Below are 27844 nucleotides of genomic sequence, written 5' to 3' on the forward strand. Positions count from 1 at the left end.
TACAGGTCATGCTCATGTATTACTTCCAATTAAGAAAAGTTCACAGAATGTATAACAAAGTTACTTATTTAACAAAAACATATCTATAAAATTATCAGTTTAAAAAAAAAGCAGAACTCAGTCGGACATATTAAGTCTATTTTTAATATTTTTTTTTCCAGGATCTAATATATAAATACAACGGTAGTAACGTGCTCTTCTGATGTAAGCTTGGATGGAATATGTCGAAATCTACTTTCTGTATTTTATATAAATAATCCTCTAAAGTAACCTAGAAGAGAAAAAAAGGGTTAGTATGTATAATGGACACAAACAGCAGCATATGCAATATTATTTTATAAATATCTAAACCACTTTTGACAGTCTATGAATACATGGAAACCATTTTGAGAAATTTCGCCCTTAAAAAATAGAAAAACAAAACTATTGGGCAGTTAGACACCTGAACCTATATTTAGGCACCTAAATTGGTGGCATAATTTCAGATATATTAAGCACCCAGAACGCCCATTGAAATAATAAAAAAATACTACTAATTAACAATTAACTTGGTGTATTACCGTTCATAAACAAACGAAACACAAATTACTCCACCGCTTAAAGCGTGCACTGTTATCACACTTACTGTATAGAGAAAGGCAGGAAATGCTTTGGCAGGAACATTTTTACTGAAGGACCTAGCCTGAAAAGAGAAGGAAAAAAAATATTGCATAGGGAAGTTACCAGATCAAAGTGAACTTCAAATACGGCGTTTTATGGCTCAAACTGGCAAAATTTATCATGAGCTTGAATCTTTCAGGTTTGAATATACTGCAATGAAGGTACAACTTTCATTAAATAAAAAACCAAGCACCATCCTTCAGCATATATAGAAGTAATTACAAAACCAAGTGTCTAATATTGTGAGATGCCCGTTACCATTCCTGTGCCTTTTCGCAGCTGTAAACTGTAGGTATAATCAGAAAATTTACTATGTAAACTGGTATATTTTTATTCCACAGATCTGCTCCCCATGTGTTCTGCTTGTTTAATATAAGAAATATGGTTTTACTACTTTTATTCCTGTTAGCAATGTACGAAGGGGGCTGACTTCTGATCTCCACATCATAAGAATTAATAACTTAGGGCTGGTCTACGCCAAAAACGTACGTTGACCTAGCTATGTTACTCAGAGGTACAAAAAATTCACACCCCTGAGAGAGACAGAGCCAACCTACGCTTCAGTGTAGACACCAGGAGGTCATCGGAAAAATTCTTCCATCAACCTAACTCCCAGCTGTAACTACAGCAATGGAAAAACCACCTCCCTCACTGTATCAAGTATCTATACTGTGGCACCCCCACAGAACAGCTGCAGCACTGTAGCTATAGCATCTGTAGTGTAGACATAGCCTTAGGATCCGTTTGCAGCATTGGAACCGCTAGCTCAGACCCCTCCGTCTGGGCAAAGCCCCACTGATTTCTATAGGGCTCTGCATCGCTGTGGGGGTCTGAGACAACAGATCTGACTGCAGGACTGGAGCATAAACTGCAGTTGCATTATTTTTGAATCAAGGTGTACAGCTCATTGAACCTAAAAGACAAAGAAAAAATTATCCTTTAATATTTCTTCATTTATAAATACAGGATCAATGTTTTTTCCAAAAGCATTTTTTCTGCTTTTTTAGCTTTAAAAATACCAAGAATATCAATTACTGAATTTCTTGTTTTTCTAAACAGCCCTCTGGAGAACTGGACAAACAGAATGGAACAGTAATAGGCTGAATCTTGAACTACAGCTTTAACAGCCCTCAACTGAAAGGAATATCCCTTAAATATTCCAAAGAGCAGGATTTTTTATTTTAACCTTTGAGGTTTTAACCCTTAACTAAACCTACAATACACTTTTGTTGGGTTATATTTACTGGTCACGATGCATGAGCTAGAAAAGGATCCAGCTTGACTTTCCCATGTCTTGCAAGGCTGACAGAAAAACTTCTTCTTGCTTGGTAAACTGAGAACATTTGATGTTGAGCAATTGAGAAGCATACAAAGAACCAACAGAAGCCATCTTTCCAGAGTTACATTTCAGACTAGAACTATATTTTTAAAAGGTGGGGGAGAGAGGGGAAGAAGTGTCAGCAAGACTTAAGATTGTTAAAAAGGGACTGCCTTTGCAACAGGACTTTCACTTGTATTCAGTACAGTTTTGATTGTTTTCATTGTATTTTAGTCACCAAGCTTTTAAAGAAAAGTCCTCTCTTCACTAGCTTATTTTGCCCTCTACTGGTTATAAATTTAACATTCCCTGAGTATCTGCAGTAACTGTCGTTGCATGAGCATATCACATCACTTAGGGCATGTCTACACTACAAAACTTGCCAGCACAGGTTACGTTGGCATAAAGCCAACACAGTTGTTATATAGCTTGTGAACGTACATACCTGACTCCTTGTGTTGGCGGTGTGTATACTCACAAGGAGTGTTTGTGTCGATGCACAATGCAGTGCACTATGGGTAAGTATGCCAGGGTACAACTTGCCCCCATCCAGCGCCAAAACTTCCCAAAAGACAGTGCAATGTACAGTGGGCCTCAAACAAGTCATGCAGGGTGACTGGAACTGCAGGGTGCTTGTCACCATCTGCCAAATCTGACAGAACTACGGAGTTTGCGGTACTGTCAGAAGCATTGCATGCACAGGATGCATGACCCTCCAATATCTGCAGAGCCACAAGAAGAGCTGCGAGGAATATGACAATTTCCTGGTGGGCAGGTTGCTGTAGGACATAGTGAGAACCATTCAAGATTGTTGGGGGTGTTCATAGAGCAGCTGCAAACAGTGGAAAACTGCTTCTGGGCCCGAGAAAGGTGCACTAGCTGGTGGGATTGCATCTTAATGCAGCTTGAGATGATGAGCTGAACTTTCAGACATGCAAGGCCACATTCTGGGATCAATGTGCCGAGCTTGCCCCCAGCCCTCCAGTGTAGGGACCCCAGAATGAGAGCTGAATCATGCTGATGACGCAAAGTGGGGGTCAACATGATTCTACATGGTAGAATTCTTGGGGTGAATTTTTTTTTTTTAATTAGGAAATTTTATTCAAAATATCCTAAGAAGAATGTTAAGGTTGCAAAGTCAAGCACACAAAAGTTAGGAAATGCCCACACAACCTTAATTTGCCCCCCTTGTGTGTTTGGATTATGATTAGTATATAATTACATGATCACATACTGTTTTTTCTACAGAACCCCTGCTTTATTCAGCACCCATGATGCAGAAATCAGAAGATGTGTAGTGAATGAGGCAGATGACTGTAGGAAGAGAAAGGATGGTCTCATGCTTAAGGAAGTAGAATGCCACTGTGGAAAAAAAACTGGATTATATCCCTGCCTCTGCTGCAGAGTTCCTAATCAATACTGGGCAAGTCACTTAAACCAAATTTTTCACAGCTGGCCACTAACTGCATGTAACTGCACGTTCTTCATTTTCAGGGTGCCCAATGAGACCAAATCTGGGGCCAGATTTGCTGAAGTGCTGAGCACTCACAACTGGAACTGAAGTTGGTTTGAGATGTGCTTTGAACACTAAGTGCTATAAATACCAAACATTCTGAAAAATCAAGACCTAGGTGTTTCAAATTGGGCACCCAAAATTAATGGACACTTGACAATTTTGACTTTAATTTTTATGTGCCTCTGTTGCCCAGCTGTACAAAATAAAATAAATAAATAAATAAAAATAATCATCTCCTCGCAGAGATGTTGTGATGCATTCAGATACTATAGTGGGAGCACCATAAAAATTCCCATTAGGGAGTTAATCATTTTGTAGTTCGTGCAGCATTTGTTAAATAAGGTCTGGTGACACACGCCAACTGTGAAGGATAAAAAGAAATATTGAAGACCCATTAATTAAATGAGGCAGGGATGCTGTGGGGAAAAAAAGGATGTCATCATGTATAATTATGTCATTAAAGACTATCACAATGCATAAGCACAAGGGGGATAAACTAAGGTTGCACAGGCAACCTAAATTCTGGCATTTAACTTTTGAAAGCTTGTCTTTGCACCTTAATGTTCTTTTAATGTAGTATGTACCAACATGCTTTTATAAGCATAGCCTGTACGTTTTATTTTCAATACTTATAGCAGAGAGGTAAGGAATAGGTCTCAGTGCGGCTTCTTAAGTTCGGATCCACTAATTGATCCATGTGAATAACAACCTTTGACAAAGCCGTTGCACAAATACTGAAGTTTGAAACAGTGATCCCAAACAGACTGGCTTGGGGCAAAAACAAAACCAGAGAAACATTGCTGGTGCAGCTCACTATGCATATAGTAGGCAGTTTTCAGGGGAAAAAAGTTTGGCATGTAAAGGCAAAATCTGAATGCCTGGTAATTATTGCTCCTATGTCCAAAATACACAAAGTAACTCATGCACACAGTCAGTGGCTGTGATCCTGGAATTTGATCTGTGCAGGCACGCCCTTGCATATCCTACATCTCATAATGACATACAATAGAACCTCCAAGTTACGAACACCAGAGTTACAAACTGACCAGTCAACCACACACCTCATTTGGAACTGGAAGTACACAACCAGGTAGTAGGAGACACCAAAAAAATAAATTAAAAAAAAATAAAAAATGCAAATACAGTACAGCACTGTGTTACACAAACTACTAAAAAAACAGAATGTTTAAAAAAAGATAAGATTTGACAAGATAAGGAAACTCTTTCTGTGCTTGTTTCATTTAAATTAAGATGGTTAAAATCAGCATTTTTCTTCTGCATAGTAAAGTTTCAAAGCTGTATTAAGTTAATATTCAGTTGTAAATTTTTGAAAGAACAACCAAAACGTTTTGTTCAGGAGTTATGAACAACCTCCATTCCTGAGGTGTTCATAACTCTGAGGTTCTACTGTACCTGCAAAAGCTTTCAATCAGTAGTTATACACACATACAGCTGTCACTAGAAATAGAAAAATTCATGCAAATGTGTTACGATAAAAAGAACCTCCATTCAAAAATTATTTTATTGTTTTAGAATAAGTTTTTTGGTGTGTTTATTCTCCAACTCAGAAGGACCAATCAGTTTAACACTACAAGGCTATATTCCTCAAAGTAATTGCGATCTGCACCTTTCTGATCACTTTCAGCAAAGGCACCCATAACTGAATAGAGGATGGGAGATTCAACTTCTACATGAAGGTAAAAGTGTTTTTAAAATAGTTGATACAATAAATAAAGGTGCCCAACTAGGTGCACCATCTAAGACCACATTCTGACAACACTTCTTAACATTAAAATTGATTATATGCTATTAACAAGAAAAGAGCACGCTTACATGTTCTATATGAATGTGCGCCTGGCTGGCAATGTTGTAAATTACATCTCTCAGATTTTTCTCTTGATTGGCTCTTATGAAATCTTCTTGCGAAACTCCATGCTGAGAGGGAAGAGCAAGAAACAAAACACACGTTTCTGATTAACAAGAGAGTAGGAAAGCCAGAAGCCTGCCTGGCTGCCAGACTACAATAAAAATCTGAAAAACGTTTATGCATGTTTTTAAAGTAGTTAGTAGGAAGCAAAGCTCAGTGAAGGAAAAGACAGGAAAGAGTAATTAACTCAGTCTTTGCATAAACTGACTCTCTGAATACTTTGTAGTAAGTAGGGATAACTGAGCTAGAATTTAAATTCTGGTAATCTGAAATCAACTTCTTGCATGTCAAGCTAAAAAAACCACCACCACCACCTGAGGCTAAGCAGGGTAAAGGAAAAAGTTACGGATTAACCCGAAAAACAGCTGTTTGGTCCATGAAGAAAGGTATTGTCATAGGGCTGGTCTATACTACAAAATGGTACCATGTTTGAACATTTATTGAGAATTGAATTAGGTGACCCAATGGTGACCATGACACTGGTTAATGCAGACTAAGACGAGTTTTGTTCAGCATCATGTCAGCTAACTTAATTTATTCACAAGGCTGATTGAACATGGTAAAATTTTATGTGAAGACAAAGCCACACAGAGGACACAGATTCAAGAGTAATCTGGTGACTGACTAGCTGCCAAGATACCTCTTGTCTCTGCAACACTCTCAGTCTACCTTTGCACCCATCTCCTACACCCACTGATGACTGAAAAGTTTCATAATCACATGCGTGGCTGTGATGACAAGGACAAGCACAATTCTGTGTGGGTGTGAGTTTGTGTACATAGGTATATGATATTAAGTTATATTGAAACAAAGGTGAGAAAGTTGGAAGGCCCTAACCAGTCGCCATCATGAGTTACTGTTTGGGATCGACATATCAGCCATTTTATGCTTCCGTGCCATTCACATAATACTGACCTAGCAGGAAAGCAAAGCCAAAGGTTACCAAATTTGGAGCTCTTCATTATTCCACACAATGAGAAGTAATGAGCAATGAGAATGAGGTCATAATTTGAAAATGCAAACTGAGAAATTATTAAATAAATATTCAATGCTATTGCCTATAGATTTAGCCACAGACTCATATGAACATTAACGAGAAACTTGTGTTTTAATCCTTGTGTCACTGACAATTACCTGTTCCTGTAAGGGCTGCTGAATTCCAGTGCCAGTTAGGTGTTCTCTCAAATTGTACAACTAGACCCTACGTGCTACAGCAATGAGTGAGCAAATACTTGTAGTTACTATTGAGTTGCACAGAAAAAGCAAGAGTATGACCACAGCACAACAAAGAGAAGGCTAGGGAGCTCATTCTGAAACAAAGGGACCAACACTAGAAAATTTAGGGCTGGGAGGAAGGAACTGATTTCCATTCCATGTGTATTTCTGCACATGAAGAAAAATCCTAAAATGCTACTGGATTTAATAAAAAAAAATTGCAGTGAGCCAGCACTAAAATAAATAAATAAAAATCACTCTAATCATACCTCCCGAAGGAAGCAAAGCAACAAGACCAAGACAAGCCCTGTCACTGAAAGAGCATGCTGGGGGTACTGCAAGCCACAGGAAGTGAACCTTCTACTAATAGCAACTAGGCTCTTTGACATTTACTTTCTGGACTAACAGGAAAAGACTATATATCTAAAGCTGAGAGATGCAGTTAGAGATACTATATTGTTTGTTCCCAGTCTATACTTTCTTACCAACATACAAATGTCCATAGGAAGAAAGACCTTTTGTCTTTTACTATGATAAGGAGTTGCTCTTAAACAGGTGACAATGCCTTGTGCTTTCCCAATGTGACTGGCTGCATGGTCTGCATGGATGTCCCGCACACCTGTATTTGCAGAAATAAAGGTTAAAAACCAAATAACCAACAACAGAATAGCCTGAGTGTTACAGCTGTTAAGAATATATTTGCCTCAAACCGCATATGTTCACAGATTGTCCTTGAGACCTAATCTCAGAGGTGAAAGCTAGTAAACTAGCTGACCGATTACTACATTCTGGAATGAGACTTCTCTTAGGGCTAGTCTACAATGCATTTTTTGCACTCATGTAGCTATACCAATGTAGCTAAACCAGTTCAAACTCCTATTACAAATACACTACACCAGTGTGAAAACTGACTTGCACTGGTACAGTTTACCCTAGTACATCAGTGTAGTTACATCAGCGCAACCCCTTACCCCTAGTGAACAAGAGACCAGGAATAAAATTTCAGCAATAAAGACTAAGCAAAGCCAAAGGAAATTCAGAATTTTTGTCCCAAAGGAAATTCTAACATTTCAACTTTTGATTTGTCCCAAATCTGGACAAAAATTGGGGCGGGGGCCGGGAGCAGAACAGACATTTCTAAAAAATGTGATTCAGAAATATTGAATTGTTTGATTTCAACATTTTCTACTAAAACAAAACATTTTGACATTCTGAAATTGAAATGGAGGAGGAAAAAGGGAAGCGATGTCAAGGCAGACCTCCAAATCGGGAGATGAAAGATGAGGCATCTCTAGAACAAACAAATTTCCAAAACACAAAATGGGGAACTACCCAGATATCTGTTAGAAAATCAATATGGCAAAACATAAAACATTCAGTAAATTCTTGGAATGTTTCACCTTCTTGTTTCAGGAAGTGGAAGTAACAACCTAGGGGGCACCCATTTTAGTTTTGATTCTGAGCAACAGGGAGGAATTGGTTGCAAATCTGCCGGTGGAAGGGAGGAGTTTGGATGAAAGAAAGCATGAAATGACAGCATTCATGATTTTGAGGAAAGGAAGGAGTGAGAACAGCAGAACAACAACAACGGACTTCAAAAATGCAGATTTTAACAAACTTGGACACTAGTAGGTAAAATCCTCTGGGAAGAAAATCTAAGGAAAAAAGCAGTTCGGGACAGTGAGCAGTTTCTCAAACAGACAATATTAAAGGCACACCAGCAAACTATCCAGGAGTGAAGGAAAGATGAAAAAATAGTAAGAAATCAATATAGTTCTTTAATAACTGAAAATCAAAGAGGAAGCCTACAAATTTGGATAGATTGCTAAGGAGGAGTATATATATAAAAAAAAAAAAATACCACAAGAACATAGGCGCAAAATCAGAAAAGCTAAGGCACAAAATGAGTTACACCTTTGCAAGGAACATAAAAGGCAAGAAGAAGAGTTTCTATAAATACATAAGGAAAAAGAAAGATGGAGGAAAATGAAGATCCTCTACCTAGCAGGAAGGAGAGCTAATAATGGATGACATCAAGCAGGCTAAGGTGTTTAATACCGATTTGGTTTCAGTATTCACTAAAAAAAATTAATTTTGACCAGATGCTTAACACAATTAATATTAACAACAAGGGGGATAGAACACAAACTAGCATAGGGAAAAAATGGGTTAACAGATAAGTTAGATGTAGTTAAGATGGCAGGGTCTGATGAAATTCACCCTAGCGTAATGAAGGAACTGTCTGAAACAAACAATCTCGGAACCATTAACAATTATTTTTAGGAACTCATGGAGGACAGGTAAGGTCCCAGAGTGAGGGAGAAGAGCAAATACAATACCTATATCTTTAAAAATAGGAACAAAGAGGACCTGGTGAATTATAGACTAGTCAGCCTCACTTGGATACCTTGAAAGATACTGGAACAAATTATTAAAAACAATCAATTTGTAAGCACCTAGAGGATAACAGTCAACATGGATTTTTCAGAACAAATTATGCCAAATCAATGTCCTTCTTTGACAGAGTTACTGTCCTAATGGATTGCGGGGTGGGGGGAAGAAGATAACCAGTAGACAGGATATATCTTGATTTTTAATAAGGCTACTGACATGGTCTTATGTGACATTCTTGTAAGAAACAAGAGAAATGTGGTCTAGATGAAATTACTATAAGGTGGGTGCACAGTTGGTTGAAAAACTGTTCTAAGAATAGTTATAAATAATTTGCTGTCAAATTGGGAGGATGTATCCAGTGGAGTCCTGCAGGAGTCTGTCCTGGGTCCAGTACTATTCAATATTTTCATTAATGACTTGGATAATGGTGTGGAGAGCATGCTTATAACATGTGCAGATGACACTAAAATGGGAGACTGCAAACACTCTGGAGGACAGGATTGCTAGGCAGAGATGGGCTCCACCTAACGAAGAGAGGGAAGAGCATCTTCACAAACAGGCTGGCTAACCTAGTGAGGAGGGCTTTAAACTACGTTCACCGGGGGAAGGAGACCAAAGCCCTGAGGTAAGTGGGGAAGTGGGATACCAGGAGAAAGCACGAGCAGGAGAGCGCAAGAGAGGGGGACTCCTGCCTCATACTGAGAAAGCAGGACAATCAGTAAGTTATCTTAAGTGCCAATACACAAAATGCAAGAAGCCTGGGAAACACGCAGGGAGAACCGGAAGTCCTGGCACAGTCAAGGAATTATGATGTGATTGGAATAACAGAGACTTGGTGGAATAACTCACAGGACTGGAGTACTGGCATGGATAGATATAAACTGTTCAGGAAGGACAGGCAGGGCAGAAAAGGTGGGGGAGTTGCACTGTACGTAAGAGAGCAGTATGACTGCTCAGAGCTCCGGTATGAAACTGCAGAAAAACCTGAGAGTCTCTGGATTAAGTTTAGAAGTGTGAGAAACAAGGGTGATGTTGTGGTGGGAGTCTGCTAAAGACCACTAGACCAGGGGGATGAGGTGGACGAGGCTTTCTTCCAGCAACTAGTGGAAGCTACTAGATCACAGGCCCTGGTTCTAATGCGGGACTTCGATCACCTGATATCTGGCTGTATTTTAAAGAATCCTTATTGAGGTTGCAGGAACAAGCCATCCTGATGTGTTGAAAGAATAGTAAATATGGTAGGTGACCAGCTTGGCTTAACAGTGAAATCCTTGCTGATCTTAAACACAAAAAAGAAGCTTACAAGAAGTGGAAGATTGGACAAATGACCAGGGAGGAGTATAAAAATATTGCTCAGGCATGCAGGAGTGAAATCAGGAAGGCCAAATCACACTTGGAGTTGCAGCTAGCAAGGGATGTTAAGAGTAACAAGAAGGGCTTCTTCAGGTATGTTAACAACAAGAAGGTGATCAAGGAAAGTGTGGCCTCCTTTCTGAATGGGGGAGGCAACCTAGTGACAGAGGATGTGGAAAAAGCTAATGTACTCAATGCTTTTTTGCCTCTGTCTTCACAAACAAGGTCAGCTCCCAGATTACTGCACTGGGCAGCACAGTGTGGGGAGGAACTGACCAGCCCTCTGTGGAGAAAGAAGTGGTTCAAGACTATTTAGAAAAGCTGGACGAGCACAAGTCCATGGGGCCGGATGCGCTGCATCCGAGAGTGCTAAAGGAGCTGGCGGATGTGATTGCAGAGCCATTGGCCATTATCTTTGAAAACTCATGGCGATCGGGGGAAGTCCCGGATGACTGGAAAAAAAGCTAGTGTAGTGCCCATCTTTAAAAAAGGAAAGGAGGAGGAGTCAGCCTCACCTCAGTCCCTGGAAAAATCATGGAGCCGGTCCTCAAGGAATCAATTCTGAAGCACTTAGAGGAGAGGAAAGTGATCAGGAATAGTCAGTATGGATTCACCAAGGGCAAATCATGCCTAACTAACCTAATTGCCTTCTATGATGAGATAACTGGCTCTGTGGATGAAGGAAGGCAGTGACCATGTTATTCCTTGACTTTAGCAAAGCTTTTGATATGGTCTCCCTCAGTATTCTTGCCAGCAAGTTAAAGAAGCATGGGCTGGATGGATGGACTATAAGGTGGATAGAAAGCTGGCTAGATCATCGGGCTCAACGGGTAGTGATCAATGGCTCCATGTCTAGTTGGCAGCTGGTATCAAGCGGAGTACCCCAAGGGTCGCTCCTGGGGCCGGTTTTGTTCAATATCTTCATTAATGATCTGGAGGATGGCCTGGATTGCACCTTCAGCAAGTTTGCAGATGACACTAAACTCGGAGGAGTGGTAGATATGCTGTAGGGTAGGGATAGAATACAGAGGGACCTAGACAAATTAGAGGATTGGGCCAAAAGAAATCTGATGAGGTTCAACAAGGACAAGTGCAGAGCCCGCACTTAGGACAGAAGAATCCCATACACTGTTACAGACTAGGGACCAAGTGGCTAGACAGCAGTTCTGCAGAAAAGGACCTAGGGGTTACAGTGGATGAGAAGCTGGATACGAGTCAACAGTGTACCCTTGTTGCCAAGAAGGCTAATGGAATTTTGGGATGTGTAAGTAGGAGCATTGCCAGCATATCGAGGAATGTGATCGTTCCCCTCTATTTGACATTGGTGAGGCCTCATCTGGAGTACTGCATCCAGTTTTGGGCCCCACATTACAAGAAGGAAGTGGAAAAATTGGAAAGCGTCCAGCGGAGGGCAACAAAAATGATTAGGGGGCTGGAGCACATGACTTATGAGGAGAGGCTGAGGGAACTGGGATGATTTAGTCTGCAGAAGAGAAGAATGAGGGGGGATTTGATAGCTGCTTTCAACTACCTGAAAGGGGGTTCCAAAGAGGATGGATCTAGACTGTTCTCAGTGGTAGCAGATGACAGAACAAGGAGTAATGGTCTCAAATTGCAGTGGGGGAGGTTTAGGTTGGATATTAGGAAAAGCTTTTTCACTAGGAGGGTGGTGAAGCACTAGGTTACCTCGGGAGGTGGTGGAATCTCCTTCCTTAGAGGTTTTTAAGGTCAGGATTGACAAAGCCCTGGCTGGGATGATTTAGTTGGGGATTAGTCCTGCTTTGAACAGGGGGTTGGACTAGATAACTTCCTGAGGTCCCTTCCAACTAGGGTGACCAGACATCCTGATTTTTAGGTCTTTGTCCCACGTCCTGACCGATGCTTGGTCGGGATGCCATTTGTCCCGATACTGCAGCTTCAGCAACTCTGGATGCCTCCCCCCCCCCCCCCGGTGCTTCCCCCATGTGTCCCGATATTTTCTTCGTTTCACCTGGTCACCCTACTTCTAACCCTGATATTCTATGATTCTATGACAGGATTAGAATTCAAAGTAACCTCGATAAATTGGAGAATTGGTCTGAAATCAACAAGACAATCAATAAAGACAAGTGCAAAGTACTACACTTAGGAAGGAAAAAAAATCAAATGCACATCTAAAAAAATGGGGAATAACTGGTTAGGCAGTAGTACTGCTGAAGAGGATCTGAGGGTTACAGTGGATCACAAATTTATTATGAGCTATCAATGCAATGCAGTTACAAAAATAGCAAATACCATTCTAGGGTATATTAACTGGAGTGTTATAAGATACAGAAGCAGTTCTCAATCTGTGGGTTGGGATCCCAAAGTGGGTCACGATCCCGTTTTAATGCGGTCACCAGGGTTGGCGTTAGACTTGCTGAGGTCGGGTTCAGAGCCGAAGCCCGAGTCCTACCACCCGGGGTTGAAGCCTGAAGGCTTCAGCCCTGGGTGGTGGGGCTCAGGTTACAGGCCCCCTGCCTGACTGAAGCTCTTGTGTTTGGGCTTTGGGCCCCTGCACCCAGGTTTGTGGGACTTAGGCTTTGGCCCTCATGCCTGGGGCAGTGAGGCTCCAGCAGGCTCAGGCTTCGGTTCCCTCTCCTCCCCTCCCACCCCAGGGTGGTGTAGTAAGTTTTGTTGTCAGAAGGGGGTCGCGGTGCAATGAAGTTTGAGAACCCCTGAAATACAGGAATAATTGTTCTTCTCTACTCTGCACTGGTGAGGCCTCAGCTGGAGAGACTCCAGAGGGGAGCAACAAAAATGATACAAGGTTTAGAAAACCTGACCTCTGAGGAAAAATTAAAAAAAACTGGGTATGTTTAGTCTTGAGAAAAGAAGACTGGGAGATGGGTCCTGATAACAGTTTCAAATACGTTAAAAGCTATTAGAAAGAGAAGAGTGATCAATTGTTCTCCATGTCCACTGAAGGTAGGACAAGTAATGAGCTTAATCTGCAGCAAGGGAGATTTAGGTTGTAGCAGCCATTCGTCGAAGTGTGGTTTCTCAGAACGTTTATGCTTTACTGTTCAGGGAAGAGAAAGACCTTAGCTCACTTAGCAAACTTAATTTGGCATTTAATCTCTTCAAATATTTGTATATTTATATTCCCAAGCCCCTCACTGGATGCCTAGTCAAAATATCCTTTTATTTTGCTTTCCCCCCGTTCCCTTGATCAGATTGATGTTCTTTGCTACCATGTCACATTGCAAAATTATACTTAGTTCACGAATGTAACTTGTCTAATTTAGGTATGCCTGTATTTTATGAAGTCATAGCTTCTTCTCTTAGCACATTTTCAATATTATTCTTTAATATTTATATTATGGCCATCTCTACACATCTGGGCCTGGACTGTGGTACCATAGCACAAAGAGATATGGCTAAGGTTTTAGCTTTATTTATTTAAGTCCATCTAAAACGTCACAGCTGGGGAGGGAAAAAGTAAGCTCCGAGACAGGCATGGTAGGTACAAAATTCTCCAGAGTTGGTTCTATCAAATTAAAAGATGCAAGTCAGACCATCAAAGATTTTCCTCCAAAGCATGGAGGCAGATGATTACTATCAACATTAGAAGTACACAGTCTGACAGTCCAGGGCTCAAGAATCATGTGGTTAGTTCTCACCCTACTGCTTTCACTTACACAAGGGCGCACTGTGTTAGGCAACATGCAGACAGAGTTAGACATTGTCCCTACACTCTTCACTCCTTTTCCCTTTCTAAATGAATACACCTACTAGTCAGTGACTGATAGCTTATTTTTTAGGGTTTGATTGTTTCCCCCCCCCCACCCCACTTAGGATGCGATTATATTTTTAAGACAGATAGATATGGCTGTGACATTTGAAATAGGTTTAATTTTATATAGTGCTGTCAAGCGATTAAAAAAAAATCAATCATGATTAATCGTGCAATTAATCGCACTGTTAAACAATAGAATCCCATTTATTTAAATATTTTTGGTTTTCTACATTTACAACACAGAATACAGTGTACAGTGCTCACTTTGTTTTTATTTTTGATTACAAGTATTTGCACTGTAAAAATACAAAAGAAATAGTATTTTTCAATTCACTGAATACAAGTACTGTAGTGCAATCTCTTTATCTTGAAAGTTGAACTTACAAATGTAGAATTATGTACAAAATAACTGCATTCAAAAACAAAACAATGTAAAATTTTAGAGCCTGCAAGTCCACTCAGTCCTACTTCTTGTTCAGCCACTGGCTCAGACAAACAAGTTTGTTTACATTTTCAGGAGATAATGCTGCCTGCTTCTTGTTTACAATGTCAACTGAAAGTGGGAACAGGTGTTCGTATGGCATGGTTGTAGCTGGCATTGCAAGGTATTTATGTCCCAGATGCGCTAAAGATTCATACATCCCTTCATGCTTCAACCACCATTCCAGGGGACATGCTTCCATACTGATGACTGATTCCGCTCGATAACAATCCAAAGCAGTGCAGACAGACGCATGCTCATTTTCGTTATCTGAGTCAGATGCCACCAGAAGAAGGCTGATTTTCTTTTTTGGTGGTTCAGGTTCTGTAGTTTCCGCATCAAAGTGTTGCTCTTTTAAGACTTCTGGAAGCATGCTCCACACCTCGTCCCTCTCAGATTTTGGAAGGCACTTCAGATTCTTAAACCTTGGGTCGAGTGCTGTAGCTATTTTTAGAAATCTCACATTGGTACCTTCTTTGTGTTTTGTCAAATCTGCAGTTAAAGTGTTCTTAAAACGAATGACGTGCTGGGTCATCATCCGATATTGCTATAACATGAAATTTATGGCAGAATGTGGGTAAAACAGAGCAGGGGACATAAAATTCTCCCCCAGGAGTTCAGTGACAAATTTAATTAACCCATTTTTAATGGGCATCATCAGCATGGAAGCATGTCCTCTGGAATGGTGGCTGAAGCATGAAGGAACATACAAATGTTTAGCATATCTGGCACATAAATACCATACAATGCCGGGTACGAAAGTGCCATACGAACACCTGTTCTCACTTTCTGGTGACATTGTAAAGAAGAAGATGGCAGCATTATTTCCAGCAAATGTAAACAAACTTGTTTGTCTTAGAGATTGGCTGAACAAGAAGTAGGACTGAGTAGACTTGGAGGCTCTGAAGTTTTACATTGTTTTGTTTTTTAGTGCAGTTATGTAACAACAAAAATCTACATTTATAAATTGCACTTTCGCGAAAGAGATATTGCACTACAGTACTTGTATGAGGTGAACTGAAAAATACTATTTCTTTTATCATTTTTATAGTGCAAATATTTGTAATAAAAATAATGTACACTTTGATTTCAATTACAACACAGAATATATACGAAAATATAGAAAAACATCCACCATATTTAATAAATTTCAATTGGTATTCTATTAAAAGCACAATTAATCGCAATTGTGTGAGTTAACTGCGATTAATTGACAGCCCTAATTCTATAGATTTAAGTGCTGAAAATTGACCTATTCTTCTCCCATTAAAGTCAATGGAAGCTTTACTGCTGACTTTAATGGGACCAGAATTAGCTCAACCATCAGCACTTTTGAAAATCCTCCCCATTAATAAATATAGTAGCAGTTATAGCACTACTGATAAATTCTCCATAAAAACCCTAAATAAAGAAAACGACATACCCAGCATTTCCAAGGTGAGATACAAGAGAGCGCTATGAGTGTTGTCAGCATATGCTTCAAGTTCCTGGATGTTGCGATATGCTCTGTCATCCAAATTTTTCTCCTATAGTTTGAGCACAGAACATGAATATGTATGAGTCTGTATTGCAACACGAACATGGTTTTTTTTGCACAAACTGATCATTATGAGCAGATCTACATAATCCTTCAGTAGGGTATAGTGGACAAAAGTAACTTACATTAGGGGATAGGGAGAAATCACGTGTGTGTGTGTATGAATATAACCATATACACATTAAGGAATACATTTTAAAATATCTCCAGCAATACAAAATATGTATGTGCAAGGGCAACGAGCTAAGGTTGCTGAAGGAACCACAACCATTGTATATTTAAATTCTCTCTTGCAATATTGCATTAACATTAAATCAATTGGTGCTTGTTTACACTACAAGTGCTTTGCCAGTATAGCTATACTGACAGAGTCCCCAGCCATAGATACAGCGTATATACCAACAGGAGTTTTTTCCTGGCAGTAACACTACCATCACCCCAAATGAGATTCGCTATGCTAGAGAGACAAGGTGGGTGAGACAATATCTTTTACTGGACCAATTTCTGTTGCTGAAAGAGCCAAGCTTTCGAGCTTAGACAAGCTCGAATATCCTGAGACTGACAAGATGACGACAACACTGAATATCAGCTATGCTGATGGGAGCACACTGTCAGCATATGTGCATCTATACTGGGATTTTTGCTGGCATAATTATGTCAGCTAGAAAGTGTGCGTTTTTTCACATCTGACCAACACAGCTATGCCAACAAAACTTTATAGTGCAAACCTGGCCTTGGAGTCTTCATGCCGTGCTACTGCAGACTCACACCCTTAGTTCTGATGAAGGGTACTGTACAGTATGTTTACACTATTAACTGCCAAGTCTAGTCCATTACCAGTGAATGAGGCTTATATCTCAGTGAAAGAAAATTACAGATATCAGAATATGTTCCTCAAGTGTGCGCTTTTTTAAAAGCACTTTTAAACTGCTGAGTGTACTTTGCTGTCTCATGCAAATGCTATCAGAAATAGAACACTCACTCACTACGACAGGAAGGCTGGTCTTGTGGATAAAACATACAGGCTTGAGAGTGAAGAGACCCGGATGGTCTCTGTCAGAGACTCCATGTGTGTGCTTGGGCGAGTCACTGGACTTCCAAGTCCTTTAGTTTCAGTGCAGAATGTGCATATTGATACTTATCTACCTCACACTGATGTGGTGATGTTAAAGTAATTAATGTTTATAAAGTGCTCTGATAGGAAGTATGATCCAGGGGACTTGAGACCCAGATTCAATAGCCAGATTCACCACAGGCTTCCCATGTGACCTTCAGTAAGTCCCTTAACTTCTCTGTGCCTCAGTTCCCCAGCTGTATAATGGGGATATTAGCATTTCCCTACCTCATAGAGGTGTTGTGAGGATAAATACATTAGAGACTGTGAGGTGTTCAACAACGAAGGTAATCAGGGCCATATAAGTACCTTAGATATATATAGATCTTGTAGGGAAGGCAATATAAAATGACATTTGTTTGACATTTTAAGCTCATAACTCATCTTGATATGAGGCAATACAGAAATATTTTAAAGTAATTTCTAAAAGCCAAACAAACATGGTCACAGAATGCTGTCAGGAGACTAAGATGATGTGAGTGGATAGGAATAGGATACCATGAAAACTATAGAGAAATAGAAAAGATGAGCTCTTTTTAGTTTTGGTTAGGTACACATAATTCAAAAAGTCAAATATGAGGGGAAAAATTAAAATGCACACTAAAAAATTACTTACTCTTTCATCAATAATCTTCAGAAGCCACCTTTTAGTCAAGTTATGTCTCTTGACAGCCTGGAAATGAACAAAGAAAAGCCATGTTACAGTTTAGAAAAAAGGAAAAATTTGGAAAATTATTGAAAGCAAGGTATGATAAAGGCTGTAATTTTTTAATGATCTTTTTGTTATTAAAAGTAAGATTTGACTTGCTCAGTATCACCTAAGTTAAATCAAAATGGAAAAATAAAGTGTGTAAAAAAAAAATTAAGTGTAAAACTTTTCAACTGATCTCTCTTTACTACTGCTACAGAAAAAACAGAATCTTGTGCCTCAAGCCAACACGTAAGCAAAGGAGACATTTTAAAAAAATATATTTTCTTTAAAATGTAATTTAAGTCTACATATTCATTCTATTACTGGGTCATTCTATTACAATTTCCAACAAAATATTTGCAGATCACATTGTTCACTTCCCAAATTCAGCATTTTGTTTCCTAAGACAAGCAATGAAAGGACTTCCCTAATGGTTTTTCAGGAGAACAATACTTAGCATGAGTATATACGTTATGTCAACAGATATTGTTTATACAGAATATTCATATATTTATTTAATGTATAACCAGTATAATTATTCAATTTATTATAGAAAACTGATAATCCTCTACCATCTCCTGTTCAGCCACTCATCTCTGCCAAACTCTTGCCCTCCTTTCACAGCTCCTCCATTCTATACTGGTTTTTCCAAACTTATTATTTCAAATAATTCCCTCAATCACCTTCAATTTTGCAGCTAGTACGTACTGTTGTGTATGAGTCTGACATGATTAACTGTTTATGATAGAAGTTTTGGAGCAGTCTGTTCTCAGAATCAAGGCTTTCTACAGATCATTATCTGTCTCTTTAGATCTAATTTAAACCCCAAATAACTATTTTTGCAGATATTTTTTAAAAAATGTTGCAAAGGTACATCTTTCTAATGATTTCAGTAGACTTTAGATTAGGCCTTAGATGCCCAACTGGTTTCCCAGTTTGTCAGCACTAACTGTCTGTAAGTGCATTGGCTGCAACAGTGCCATAGTGGTAAAGAAGCAACAAGTTTTGTTAAGTTACAGATACTACGGGCCAAATTGTCAATAATCACTTGTAATTTTGGGTACATAACTTCAGACATACAGGTCCTGATTGAAGTTCTGAACACTGACAACTCCCACAGAAATGTGTTTAGAATTAGGCTCACAGTGTCTCAATTGGCGTACAAGATGGAGTTAGAGGTCACTTTTGAAAAGGTAGCCCAAACTTGGGTTGTAATTTCATATACAATCTGATGAGTTTCTTGATAAAATACAAAACATTTTCAAGCATGGGTATTATGACAAAGTTCCTCCTCTGCCTTGGTGGGTCCTGCGCTTATTGGCAGATTTGCTCGCCTCAGAGGTTCACAGCAGCCCTCAGTTTGGCCACTTTCATGGCTCAAATCCGCCGTTCACTCAGTTAGCCTTATCACTGGCCAGCATGGGGAAAAGGAAGAAGAACAACCCCTGCAGTCCTGCTGACCAGCAGGTCTAACTATCTCAAAATCTGACATTTTATACAGATGCTCATCCACATGATGTTTACTACAATTATCCTTTGGAAGAAACCACTATTATTCATCCAAGCAGGCCCCATTGAGGAGAGCTGGGAAGAACATGTTTAGACATACCACAAGCCAGTGTATGCTGAATCTATTAGATCCAGACAACCACACAGGAGGGGACCTTTGGAATGGAAAAAGAGTAACCAAGGACCAAATCCATTCCTGGAAGCACAGACATTGTGGGAGAACAAAGAGACCAGCTTGCTTGTGGGCAGTCTGGCATGTACTGGGGCAGAGAGAAAGTGAATAAAAAGCAAAAGGTGCAGAAATAAGGTTACCAATATCAAATTTTACCCTTTGCGGCAAAGACATCTAAGTCTGTTCTATTGGGGCTTTGAATCCAATAATCTATAACTAAGGTCCAGAATACTTGCCAGCTTCTCTTTTAATTACATTAGAGCTTTGTTGTGGCTAAAGAAATAAATAATTCTGAGTTGGAGATATCTAGGAATAGTGTTGGATCTCCTAGATGAGAATCAAGTAGATGCTGTTTATTTCTTGGCATCACCAGTGTTTTCTCTCTTTCTTCAACCGTTTCTTGTTTAAATCCAATTATAATTTGAACAGGATTGTTGATAGAAACAAGTACTGACTTGTGCTTGACATCAGACCTAAAGGAGGAAGAGCACACTCGGTGCGTCCATTAACACAACAGTGCCAACATCAGAAAAAGGGGATAGTAAAGGGCTGTGATCCCTGACCTCAGATAAACAACAGACAGTAGATGGGGAGCCATGATGCCCTCAAGTGAACCCTCTAATCATACAGGAATTGTAGTATAGTAACCCACCATTATAGGGGGTTTCCCTATTTTTTCTGCACTTTTAACACAGACAGAGGCACATGACTCCTTAGATGGAGAGTTTAAGATGTCAGTCTGTGGTCCTAAGGCAATGACCTATCTCAGCTGGAAATCATAACTGTAAAGTAACATATTGGGGTCTATTTATTCCCATGTTAAGTACAGGCAATCATCAGTCATCTGGTGCAGTAGGGGTCCTAACTAGAGTGAACAGGTTTGGTCAGCTGGTCATTTTGTCCCCAACCATGGCCAGCGGAGATGCTAAATTGTAGGCTTGCTTGAGTTTGTAAGTTCATGGAAGCTCCAGAACAACACAAAGGTGTCTTCAAGCAAATATTTCAAAAGTTGGCAGGTATGTAGAATCTCTGTAACTCAGCATCCAAATCAGGACTTGGATTTGGAGAGAGAGAGAGAGAGAGAGAAACTGTCAACTATTCAGTTTTCTAGGGAGTCAGAGTGCAATGGAATATGAAATAGTGTGCATTATAGTTTTAACTGTGAGGGTGTGGGCCTCCTATAGTGTATCTTTCTTTGTATGGTCTGCTTTCTGGCTTTAGTCTCTGATCACACTAATGTCTGTCTTCTTGCAGTTCTTAAACCTTCGGAAAAGACTAGCAGAGGCTCAGGAAAGTTTACTTAAACACTTTAATTGGTACTGATTTTAAATGGTCACTCTAATGTTTTTGTCCCTTCACCTGGTTAGAAGGCAAATTCTCTGATTAACATAGTTCTGACTCGTTGCTACATTTTTCTGGTAACTTCTCCCTAGATATCAGCATCATCACTGTCCATCTCTCCCTTTTTTGCTTCAGGCTGCTCTTAGTATAACACATACAACATATCATACATTATCTGTATAACACAAAATACAGTTAGTATGCAGTATAGCACATGCAAAACAACAAAACATTTTCCACAGGTAAAAGAATAATTATAAGTAAATTTTAAGACAGGAAAGATATTTTACCTTCCACAGTTCTATAGCAACTGGCTGATGTGGTGGGTTATCACAGTATATATCTTCCACAGCTTTCCTCCAAAACTCCATTCGCATCAAACCTATGGTCTTCTGTGTTACAGAGTCTTTAATCTGGAAAGAATATATTTAAGAGTGAAATTTACAGTCTAATGGAGGCATTTAGCTTAAGACACTTAAAGAGCATAACTAAGTATCATCTTTCCTGAATGATTTTTCTGATCACATGCCATCAGTATGCATCTTTCACAAGGAAGACCACGTCTACACTCCCGGCTAAATTGGCACTGCTGCGATCAATGTAGTGGGTGTTGATTTAGCGGGTCTGGTGAAGACACGCTAAATTGATGGCAGAGTGCTCTCCTATCAAGTCTCTATTCCACCTCCCTGAGAGGTGGAAGCTATGTCCATGGGAGAGCATCTCCTGTCGACATAGCTCAGGGCAGATACGGCTATAAGTCGACCAAAGTTATGTCGACTTCAGTTACATAACTGAAGTAGTGTAACTTAGATCGACTTACAGTGGTAATGTTGACCAGCTTGGTCATTAGAGGACGCAGGGGACACACCTAGGAAGTGGGAGACCCACGATCTAGTCCCTCTAATCCATTGACTTTATTTAGCCAGAGTGCAACAACTTCAACATGAAAGACTGAGGGAGCCCCACATCAGAATATCCCATAACCCAATGGTTAGAGCACTCACTTAAGAGGGGTCACATATGTTCAAATCCTTTCTTCCCTCAGGTAGAGGAGGGACTTGAACCAGGGGTCTCCAATATCCCAGGTGAATACCTTGACCACTGGGCTAAAAGTTGAGAGAAGTTCTCTTCCTCTGTGGCTTTTTGCTAACAGTGTAGGCACCTACTGCAAATAGAGTGTTTGCAGCTGAGAATCCCAAGACGACATGGGTGCCTCTCTGCAGCCCAGACTTAGGTGCCTCTCTCCAAGACAAGGACAAAGTGTAGCATACACCCCTCTCATTGGATGACTAGCTCCCTGCCCAGCATGATGGCTTTTGTTAATCACAGTTGAAGGTGTCTCTCCCCATTCATTGTATAGGAGCTTAGGGACTTAACTCAGGGCAGGTCAACACTACAAATTTACAGCAGCACAGTAGCTACGCATAGTAGCTGTGCCACTGTAGAGCTTCTGGTGAAGATGCTCTAAGACAATGGGAGAGATCTCTTCCGTTGGCTTTATATCTCTCCTACCACAAAAGGTGGTAGCTATGTCGTTGGGAGAAGCTCTCCCGCCAACATAGCACTGTCTGCACTGGCACTTACATCGGTATAACTACGTTACTCAGGGGTGTGGATTATTCACACCCCTGAGCGAAGTAGCTACACCAAAGTAATTATGTAGTGTAAACTAGCGGTCAGGCTTTGTGAATCACAGGGATTTTCTAGGTGCCTAAAAGTTAGAAGTTGTGACACTCAGCCTCACAACATCTAATTTCTTAGGCCACAGTCACTGCCCAAAGAGATTACAATCCTAAACAGTGAGCAACATACAAAAGGAGTAGAAGGAGAAAATAAAAATACATACAATTTTTATACATACTATATATACATGTGCTTTTTTTTAAAAAACATGACTTCAAAAGGAAGGCACGAAAGACACTGAGGGCTTGCAGGAGTGAGTCAAATTGTTACTACTATCAGGATTTCTACAGCTGCAAGAGAACAAGTCAGATAGTGACATATCTATCATCAAGAAAACTGCCAGCAGAGCTTGGATTCCAGTGTTCAATTGTTTGTGATGATGTACAAAGCAGAATGTTAAATTATTTGCAGTTTGGATACCTTAGCATCTTGCAGGTTTGGGCACTAAGTGCCTTCCCAGTGATGCTGAGTTTTCAGCTCCCCAATGCAACCTACAGGCTCAGCATCTCACAGGGACAAGTCCCTAATAATTAACAGCTTGATTTTCAAAGGTGCTAAGCACCTTCAGCTTACCTGTGAATCAACAGGAGCTGTGGGCATTCAGCTTCTCTCAAAAATATGGCCATATATATCCCAAATGAACTTACACATGTTAGGTGAAATCCTAGCCCCACTGAAATCAATGGCAAAACTCAGGGAGGGGGAAATAATTGGGGCAGGATGTCACCCCGTGAACATAGCATACTAAACGAACAATTTTATTCTTTAAACATTTTGCCAAGTTATTCAGGTATTTTATAAAAACATTTCTAACAGTAAACTTAAAGTTTTAACTTGCTCTCCTTCAGTTCACCTAGATATGCAACAATTAAGGTTTTTCATCGATCATGCCTGTGTAAAAATCAGCTTCTCTCCAGTGGTAAAATTTTCCAATAATAAGCCGATGGCTATTTTATTTATGACTATAGACAAGCTGTTCACAGGAAGGGCCAACACCTCTGACAGAAACAAAAATGTGTCTAATATTCCACAGTGAAGATCAAACACTTTGCCCACATCTTCCTATAAATTATAAAAGATTGCTTTGTTGTACATTTCACCTTAGTCACTTGCTTTACCTATCACAAAAATCACATCTACCTCCTTCAGTTCAACTAGATTAGTAAGCAATTTTTTAAATACTGCTACTAGATAATATTTTTATATGTATCACTTGGCAATTAAAATACTAAACTTCAGCAAGCTATTGCATACTAATATAATTCTTGTTTTTGTGATTAGTATTTGTTTTACTGCTCTTGAGATTTTCTTGTGCTTTTTAATCACAGATATAAAATATATTTTTACAGATTCAGCATCGCACTAATGAAACCCAAAGACAAGCAGCTATTTCAAATATTCTTCTGAAGGCACATGTATTATGAGACTGGGCTGAACCACAAAATCCAGATCAGAATCTGGATTTCAAAACACACAAAGTTCAGTTCCTGGACCAGTTTCACCTCAGAGGAACCACCCCAGGGAATCACAGGTAGTGTTCCCACTGCCAGGGAGGGCAGCTTTAAATTATCCAAGAGTCCTGACAACAGAGGCTGAACAGGATTATGTTTAATCAGCACATCCTCTGGGCTGTTTTAGCTAGGCCTTTCTTGCAAGCATCAACTCTTGCGGTTGCACTGGCAGTTTGTGGGTCACTGTGGTGGGGCAGATCTCCACCCCAATCAGGAAGGAGTTAAAGAGCTCCTCCGGGCAAAATCAGCCTTAACACAGCAGCACATCTGTGAGGCTTGTCAAGCCTGCAGATAAGCAGATCCTTAAAAGGGAGGATGATACTTGCTCAGTGTAGGGTAGCACTCCGAAGGAGCTCCCTGGCACCTTGCAATAGGGGTTGCTGACAAGGAAATGGATTGAGAGCCTTGGCTGCCCAAGCCCTCTCAGGAAAGAGAAGGGCAGGTACTTTTCTCTTTTATTTTTCTCATTGGCTTCCTGAATGCCTAGGGCTCTGCTTTTTTGAGGGCTGTGGAAGCATACTGACTTTTTGTTTGGACTACTTTAACTCTCCAACCAGGGGGCAGATGCCCTGAACAGCACAGCTGGAGGGCTGTGCACCAGAGACAGGAGTACCGCCCACCCTCTGCTGAAGGGGCCATTAGAGAGGTATAGCCTACTACAGCCATCTAGCAGAGGGAAGATGTAACCACTTTTTAAAATCTGCAGCCTTCCCTCCTGAAAGTCTGCCAAGTCTCTGCCAGCATAGACCTAGACATGAATCTGCCCCCAAGGTTTTTGGTTTGATCCTTTTCAGATAGGAGTCAGCTGCACAGTTCAGATCCAAGTTTAGATTCCAAGCCCCCTCAGTTTCTACAGGTGTTTAGATCTGGGGTTTTGTGGTGGACCATCTGTTTATCACCCTTTGAAACACAAAACTTTAATCTCAGCATACAACACTTCTTTACAGTTCAACCTAGAGTCTTGAAATGATAGTTATAGTTCAGTACTTCACAAATCTATTTTAATACCTGCCTGGGCCAGTTCAACATTGAAGGCTCTTAGTGCAAAAGCAGAGGTGCGGGATTCTGCAGGCAACAATAGAGAACACAGAAACCCTTCATAGTCACGTTTCCTATATATGACAAATAAAAAGATTATAAATTTTCTTTATAACTATATGTAAATTAAGCATTCTACTGGTCAGCACTGAACTTACTTCTAATAGGAGTGAATTGCGAGCTCAACTAGTAACTGTGACCAAAACAAAAATAGATGCTTTTATTTTAAACAGTTAAAAGAACAGATTTCATTCACTCCCCCTGGGAAGTAATCTGAACACCCTGTGCACCAGCAGGAGCAGCTGCGCCTTTGAGAATCAGGCTTTAAGAGATTTGCCCAAAGTCACAAAGCAAGTCTGTGGCAAAACTGCAATTACAGTCCAGATCTCCTGACTTCCAATCTTGTGTTCTAATGAAACCACGCTTACAGAGACTGGACTCTTTGGAGCTTGGCAGAGGACAGTTTGTTTGACCAGTGGAGTTTCTGGGTATATCTACTCCTGGAACTGGAGGTGTGATTCCCAGCTTGAGAAGACATACCCACATTAGCTCTGATGAAACTAACAGCTAAACATATAATATAGCTGCAGTAATGAGAGCCAGTGGAGGGGCTAGCCACCCCAAGTAAATGCCTAGGGTCTTGGATGGGCATGTACTCGGGGCACCTAGCTTCTCCCGCCACTTGTGCTTCCATGTGTACACTCTATTTTTAGCATGTAGGTTCACTGAGCACTAATGCAAGTATGTCTCTTCGAACTGGGAATCAAACTCCCAGCTCGAAGTGTAGATATGTCCTTTTGTTTGTTTGCAATTCCAATCACAGCATGAAGTTTACAACTGTGGCATACTGACTATAGGTATCTAAACTGATGTAAAAAGAAAAGGAGTACTTGTGGCACCTTAGAGACTAACCAATTTATTTGAGCATAAGCTTTCGTGAAGCTGAAGCTCACGAAAGCTTATGCTCAAATAAATTGGTTAGTCTCTAAGGTGCCACAAGTACTCCTTTTCTTTTTGCAAATACAGACTAACACAGCTGCTACTCTGTAAACTGATGTACACTCCTTTGGCCACTTGGGAGTGCCATTAAATTAAAAACAACTGCAGCACACAAAACCATACCATAAAATGCAGAGTTCTACTCAACTATTCTTATTACAAGCGGAATTCAAAACTGTCTATATATAGTTAAGGTGCCTGTATTTTCATCCCTTGCATTCATAGGCTGAAGCTTTGCATTCAAGTTTCAGCCCCTAACTTCAAGAGACAGACATCTGGGCACACATTTACTCATTTTCATGAGAACTGTTGATCCCCTCCCACCCCATTTTAGTTACATTTGTTTCATATATGAGGTAAAAATAAGTGGGCAAGTTTTAACTATTTAATTATTAGTGTCAAGGCAAAAAGAAAACTAGATTTGCAGACAAGCACTTTGTGGACGTAAAAACAGTAACTGGAAATCTACTGTGAATTTTCAGAACAAATCCCTGAAAGTACTTTGGGTGACCTTGGGCAGCTACTTTCTAAACCTGTTTTGGAGCCTGATCCAAAGCCCACTGAAGTCAATGGAAAGACACTTATCAATTTTAGTAGGCTTAGGATCAAGTCCTTAAAGGGCATTTTCATAGCTAATTACAGACCCACCAAACATTCCTTTGAAACTGTCTTAACTGGGGAATACCATCAATTTGAAATCTAGTCATTCTTTAAAGATGAGTTACAGAAGTATCCAGTACTACACCTGCCCCTGCCAATATCTGTAGTTGTACAATGACATTTCCCTATTTTGGAAGTTATTCTCTTCCCTGTTGGTAGGCGAAAAACCCCACTCAAACAACAGAGGAAACTGACCAAGTACATGGGGGGAAACAATGAAACTAACTATACAAAGTCCCCCCTCCTTCCCACCAACCCACCTTTAGAGAGAAACCTTTTCCTCCCTGTAATAAATTTCAGTTATAGTAAGCTTAAATGTAGCTTGTAACAACAAGGAAGCAAAGAATGTTCAGACAGGAGTGCTGATGGTGTGTCCCTTTAAACATCTCACTATAGGCATGAACATTTTCAATGAATTTCAATTAAACTGATTAGTCTTCGTTTTAAAGCTCTCAGTACTTTAAATCCAATTCTATCTCCACTCTCCTCACCCACGAGGGTAAGGCTCCCTGCAGGGGGATAAATTTTAAGACTTACATTGCTTGTGTTACTTCACCTCCCCCAAAATGAGGATTAATTTTAAAGACGACTTACAACAACAACTACTAAATAAATTAGGGCCATGCCTTTTATTGTTTTTTTAGTATGTTACAGCCCCCTCCCGCACGGGGCTGGGGCTCGCTGGGGGGACGGGGAATACAGCGCCCCCACCCCGCCCCCACGGGGCTGGGGCTCAGGCTCGGGGCGGGGGTTACAGACCCCCCTGCGCCCGCCCCGCACCAGACTCACCGCAGCAGCTCGGCGCAGTACTGCACCTCTCCCCCGGGGCCGGGCCGGCTGGAGGCCGGCGCCGCGCTCCCTCCCCAGACCGCCGGCCGCACGAGCCGCCCGCGGGCGCTCGGCCCCAGCAGCTGCCGGGAATAGGGCCCGTAGCGCATCCCGCAGCTCAGTGCCATAGCGGCCGCCAT

General features: G+C 40.5%; 1 protein-coding gene across 3 annotated transcripts; it reads right to left on the bottom strand.

Moving 5' to 3' along the window:
• Positions 1-142: 142 nt before the first annotated feature.
• Positions 143-27844, bottom strand: NDUFAF6 (NADH:ubiquinone oxidoreductase complex assembly factor 6). Of its 3 annotated transcripts, none has more exons than XM_074944074.1 (9): positions 27666-27844; positions 25192-25291; positions 21276-21398; positions 17889-17945; positions 16045-16147; positions 7122-7255; positions 5328-5429; positions 626-682; positions 143-271 (listed from the first exon to the last, which is right to left on the bottom strand). In XM_074944074.1, the coding sequence occupies exons 1-9, from the start codon at positions 27842-27844 to the stop codon at positions 143-145; spliced, it is 984 nt and encodes a 327-aa protein (XP_074800175.1). The 3 variants fall into 3 exon arrangements, with proteins under 3 accessions (XP_074800175.1, XP_074800176.1, XP_074800177.1); XM_074944075.1 differs by having other exon boundaries at positions 25188-25291; positions 27666-27760; XM_074944076.1 differs by lacking the exon at positions 25192-25291 and having other exon boundaries at positions 27666-27688.

The sequence above is a fragment of the Natator depressus genome, chromosome 2, assembly GCF_965152275.1.
Source record: "Natator depressus isolate rNatDep1 chromosome 2, rNatDep2.hap1, whole genome shotgun sequence".
In the NCBI taxonomy this organism is placed as follows: Eukaryota; Metazoa; Chordata; order Testudines; family Cheloniidae; genus Natator; species Natator depressus.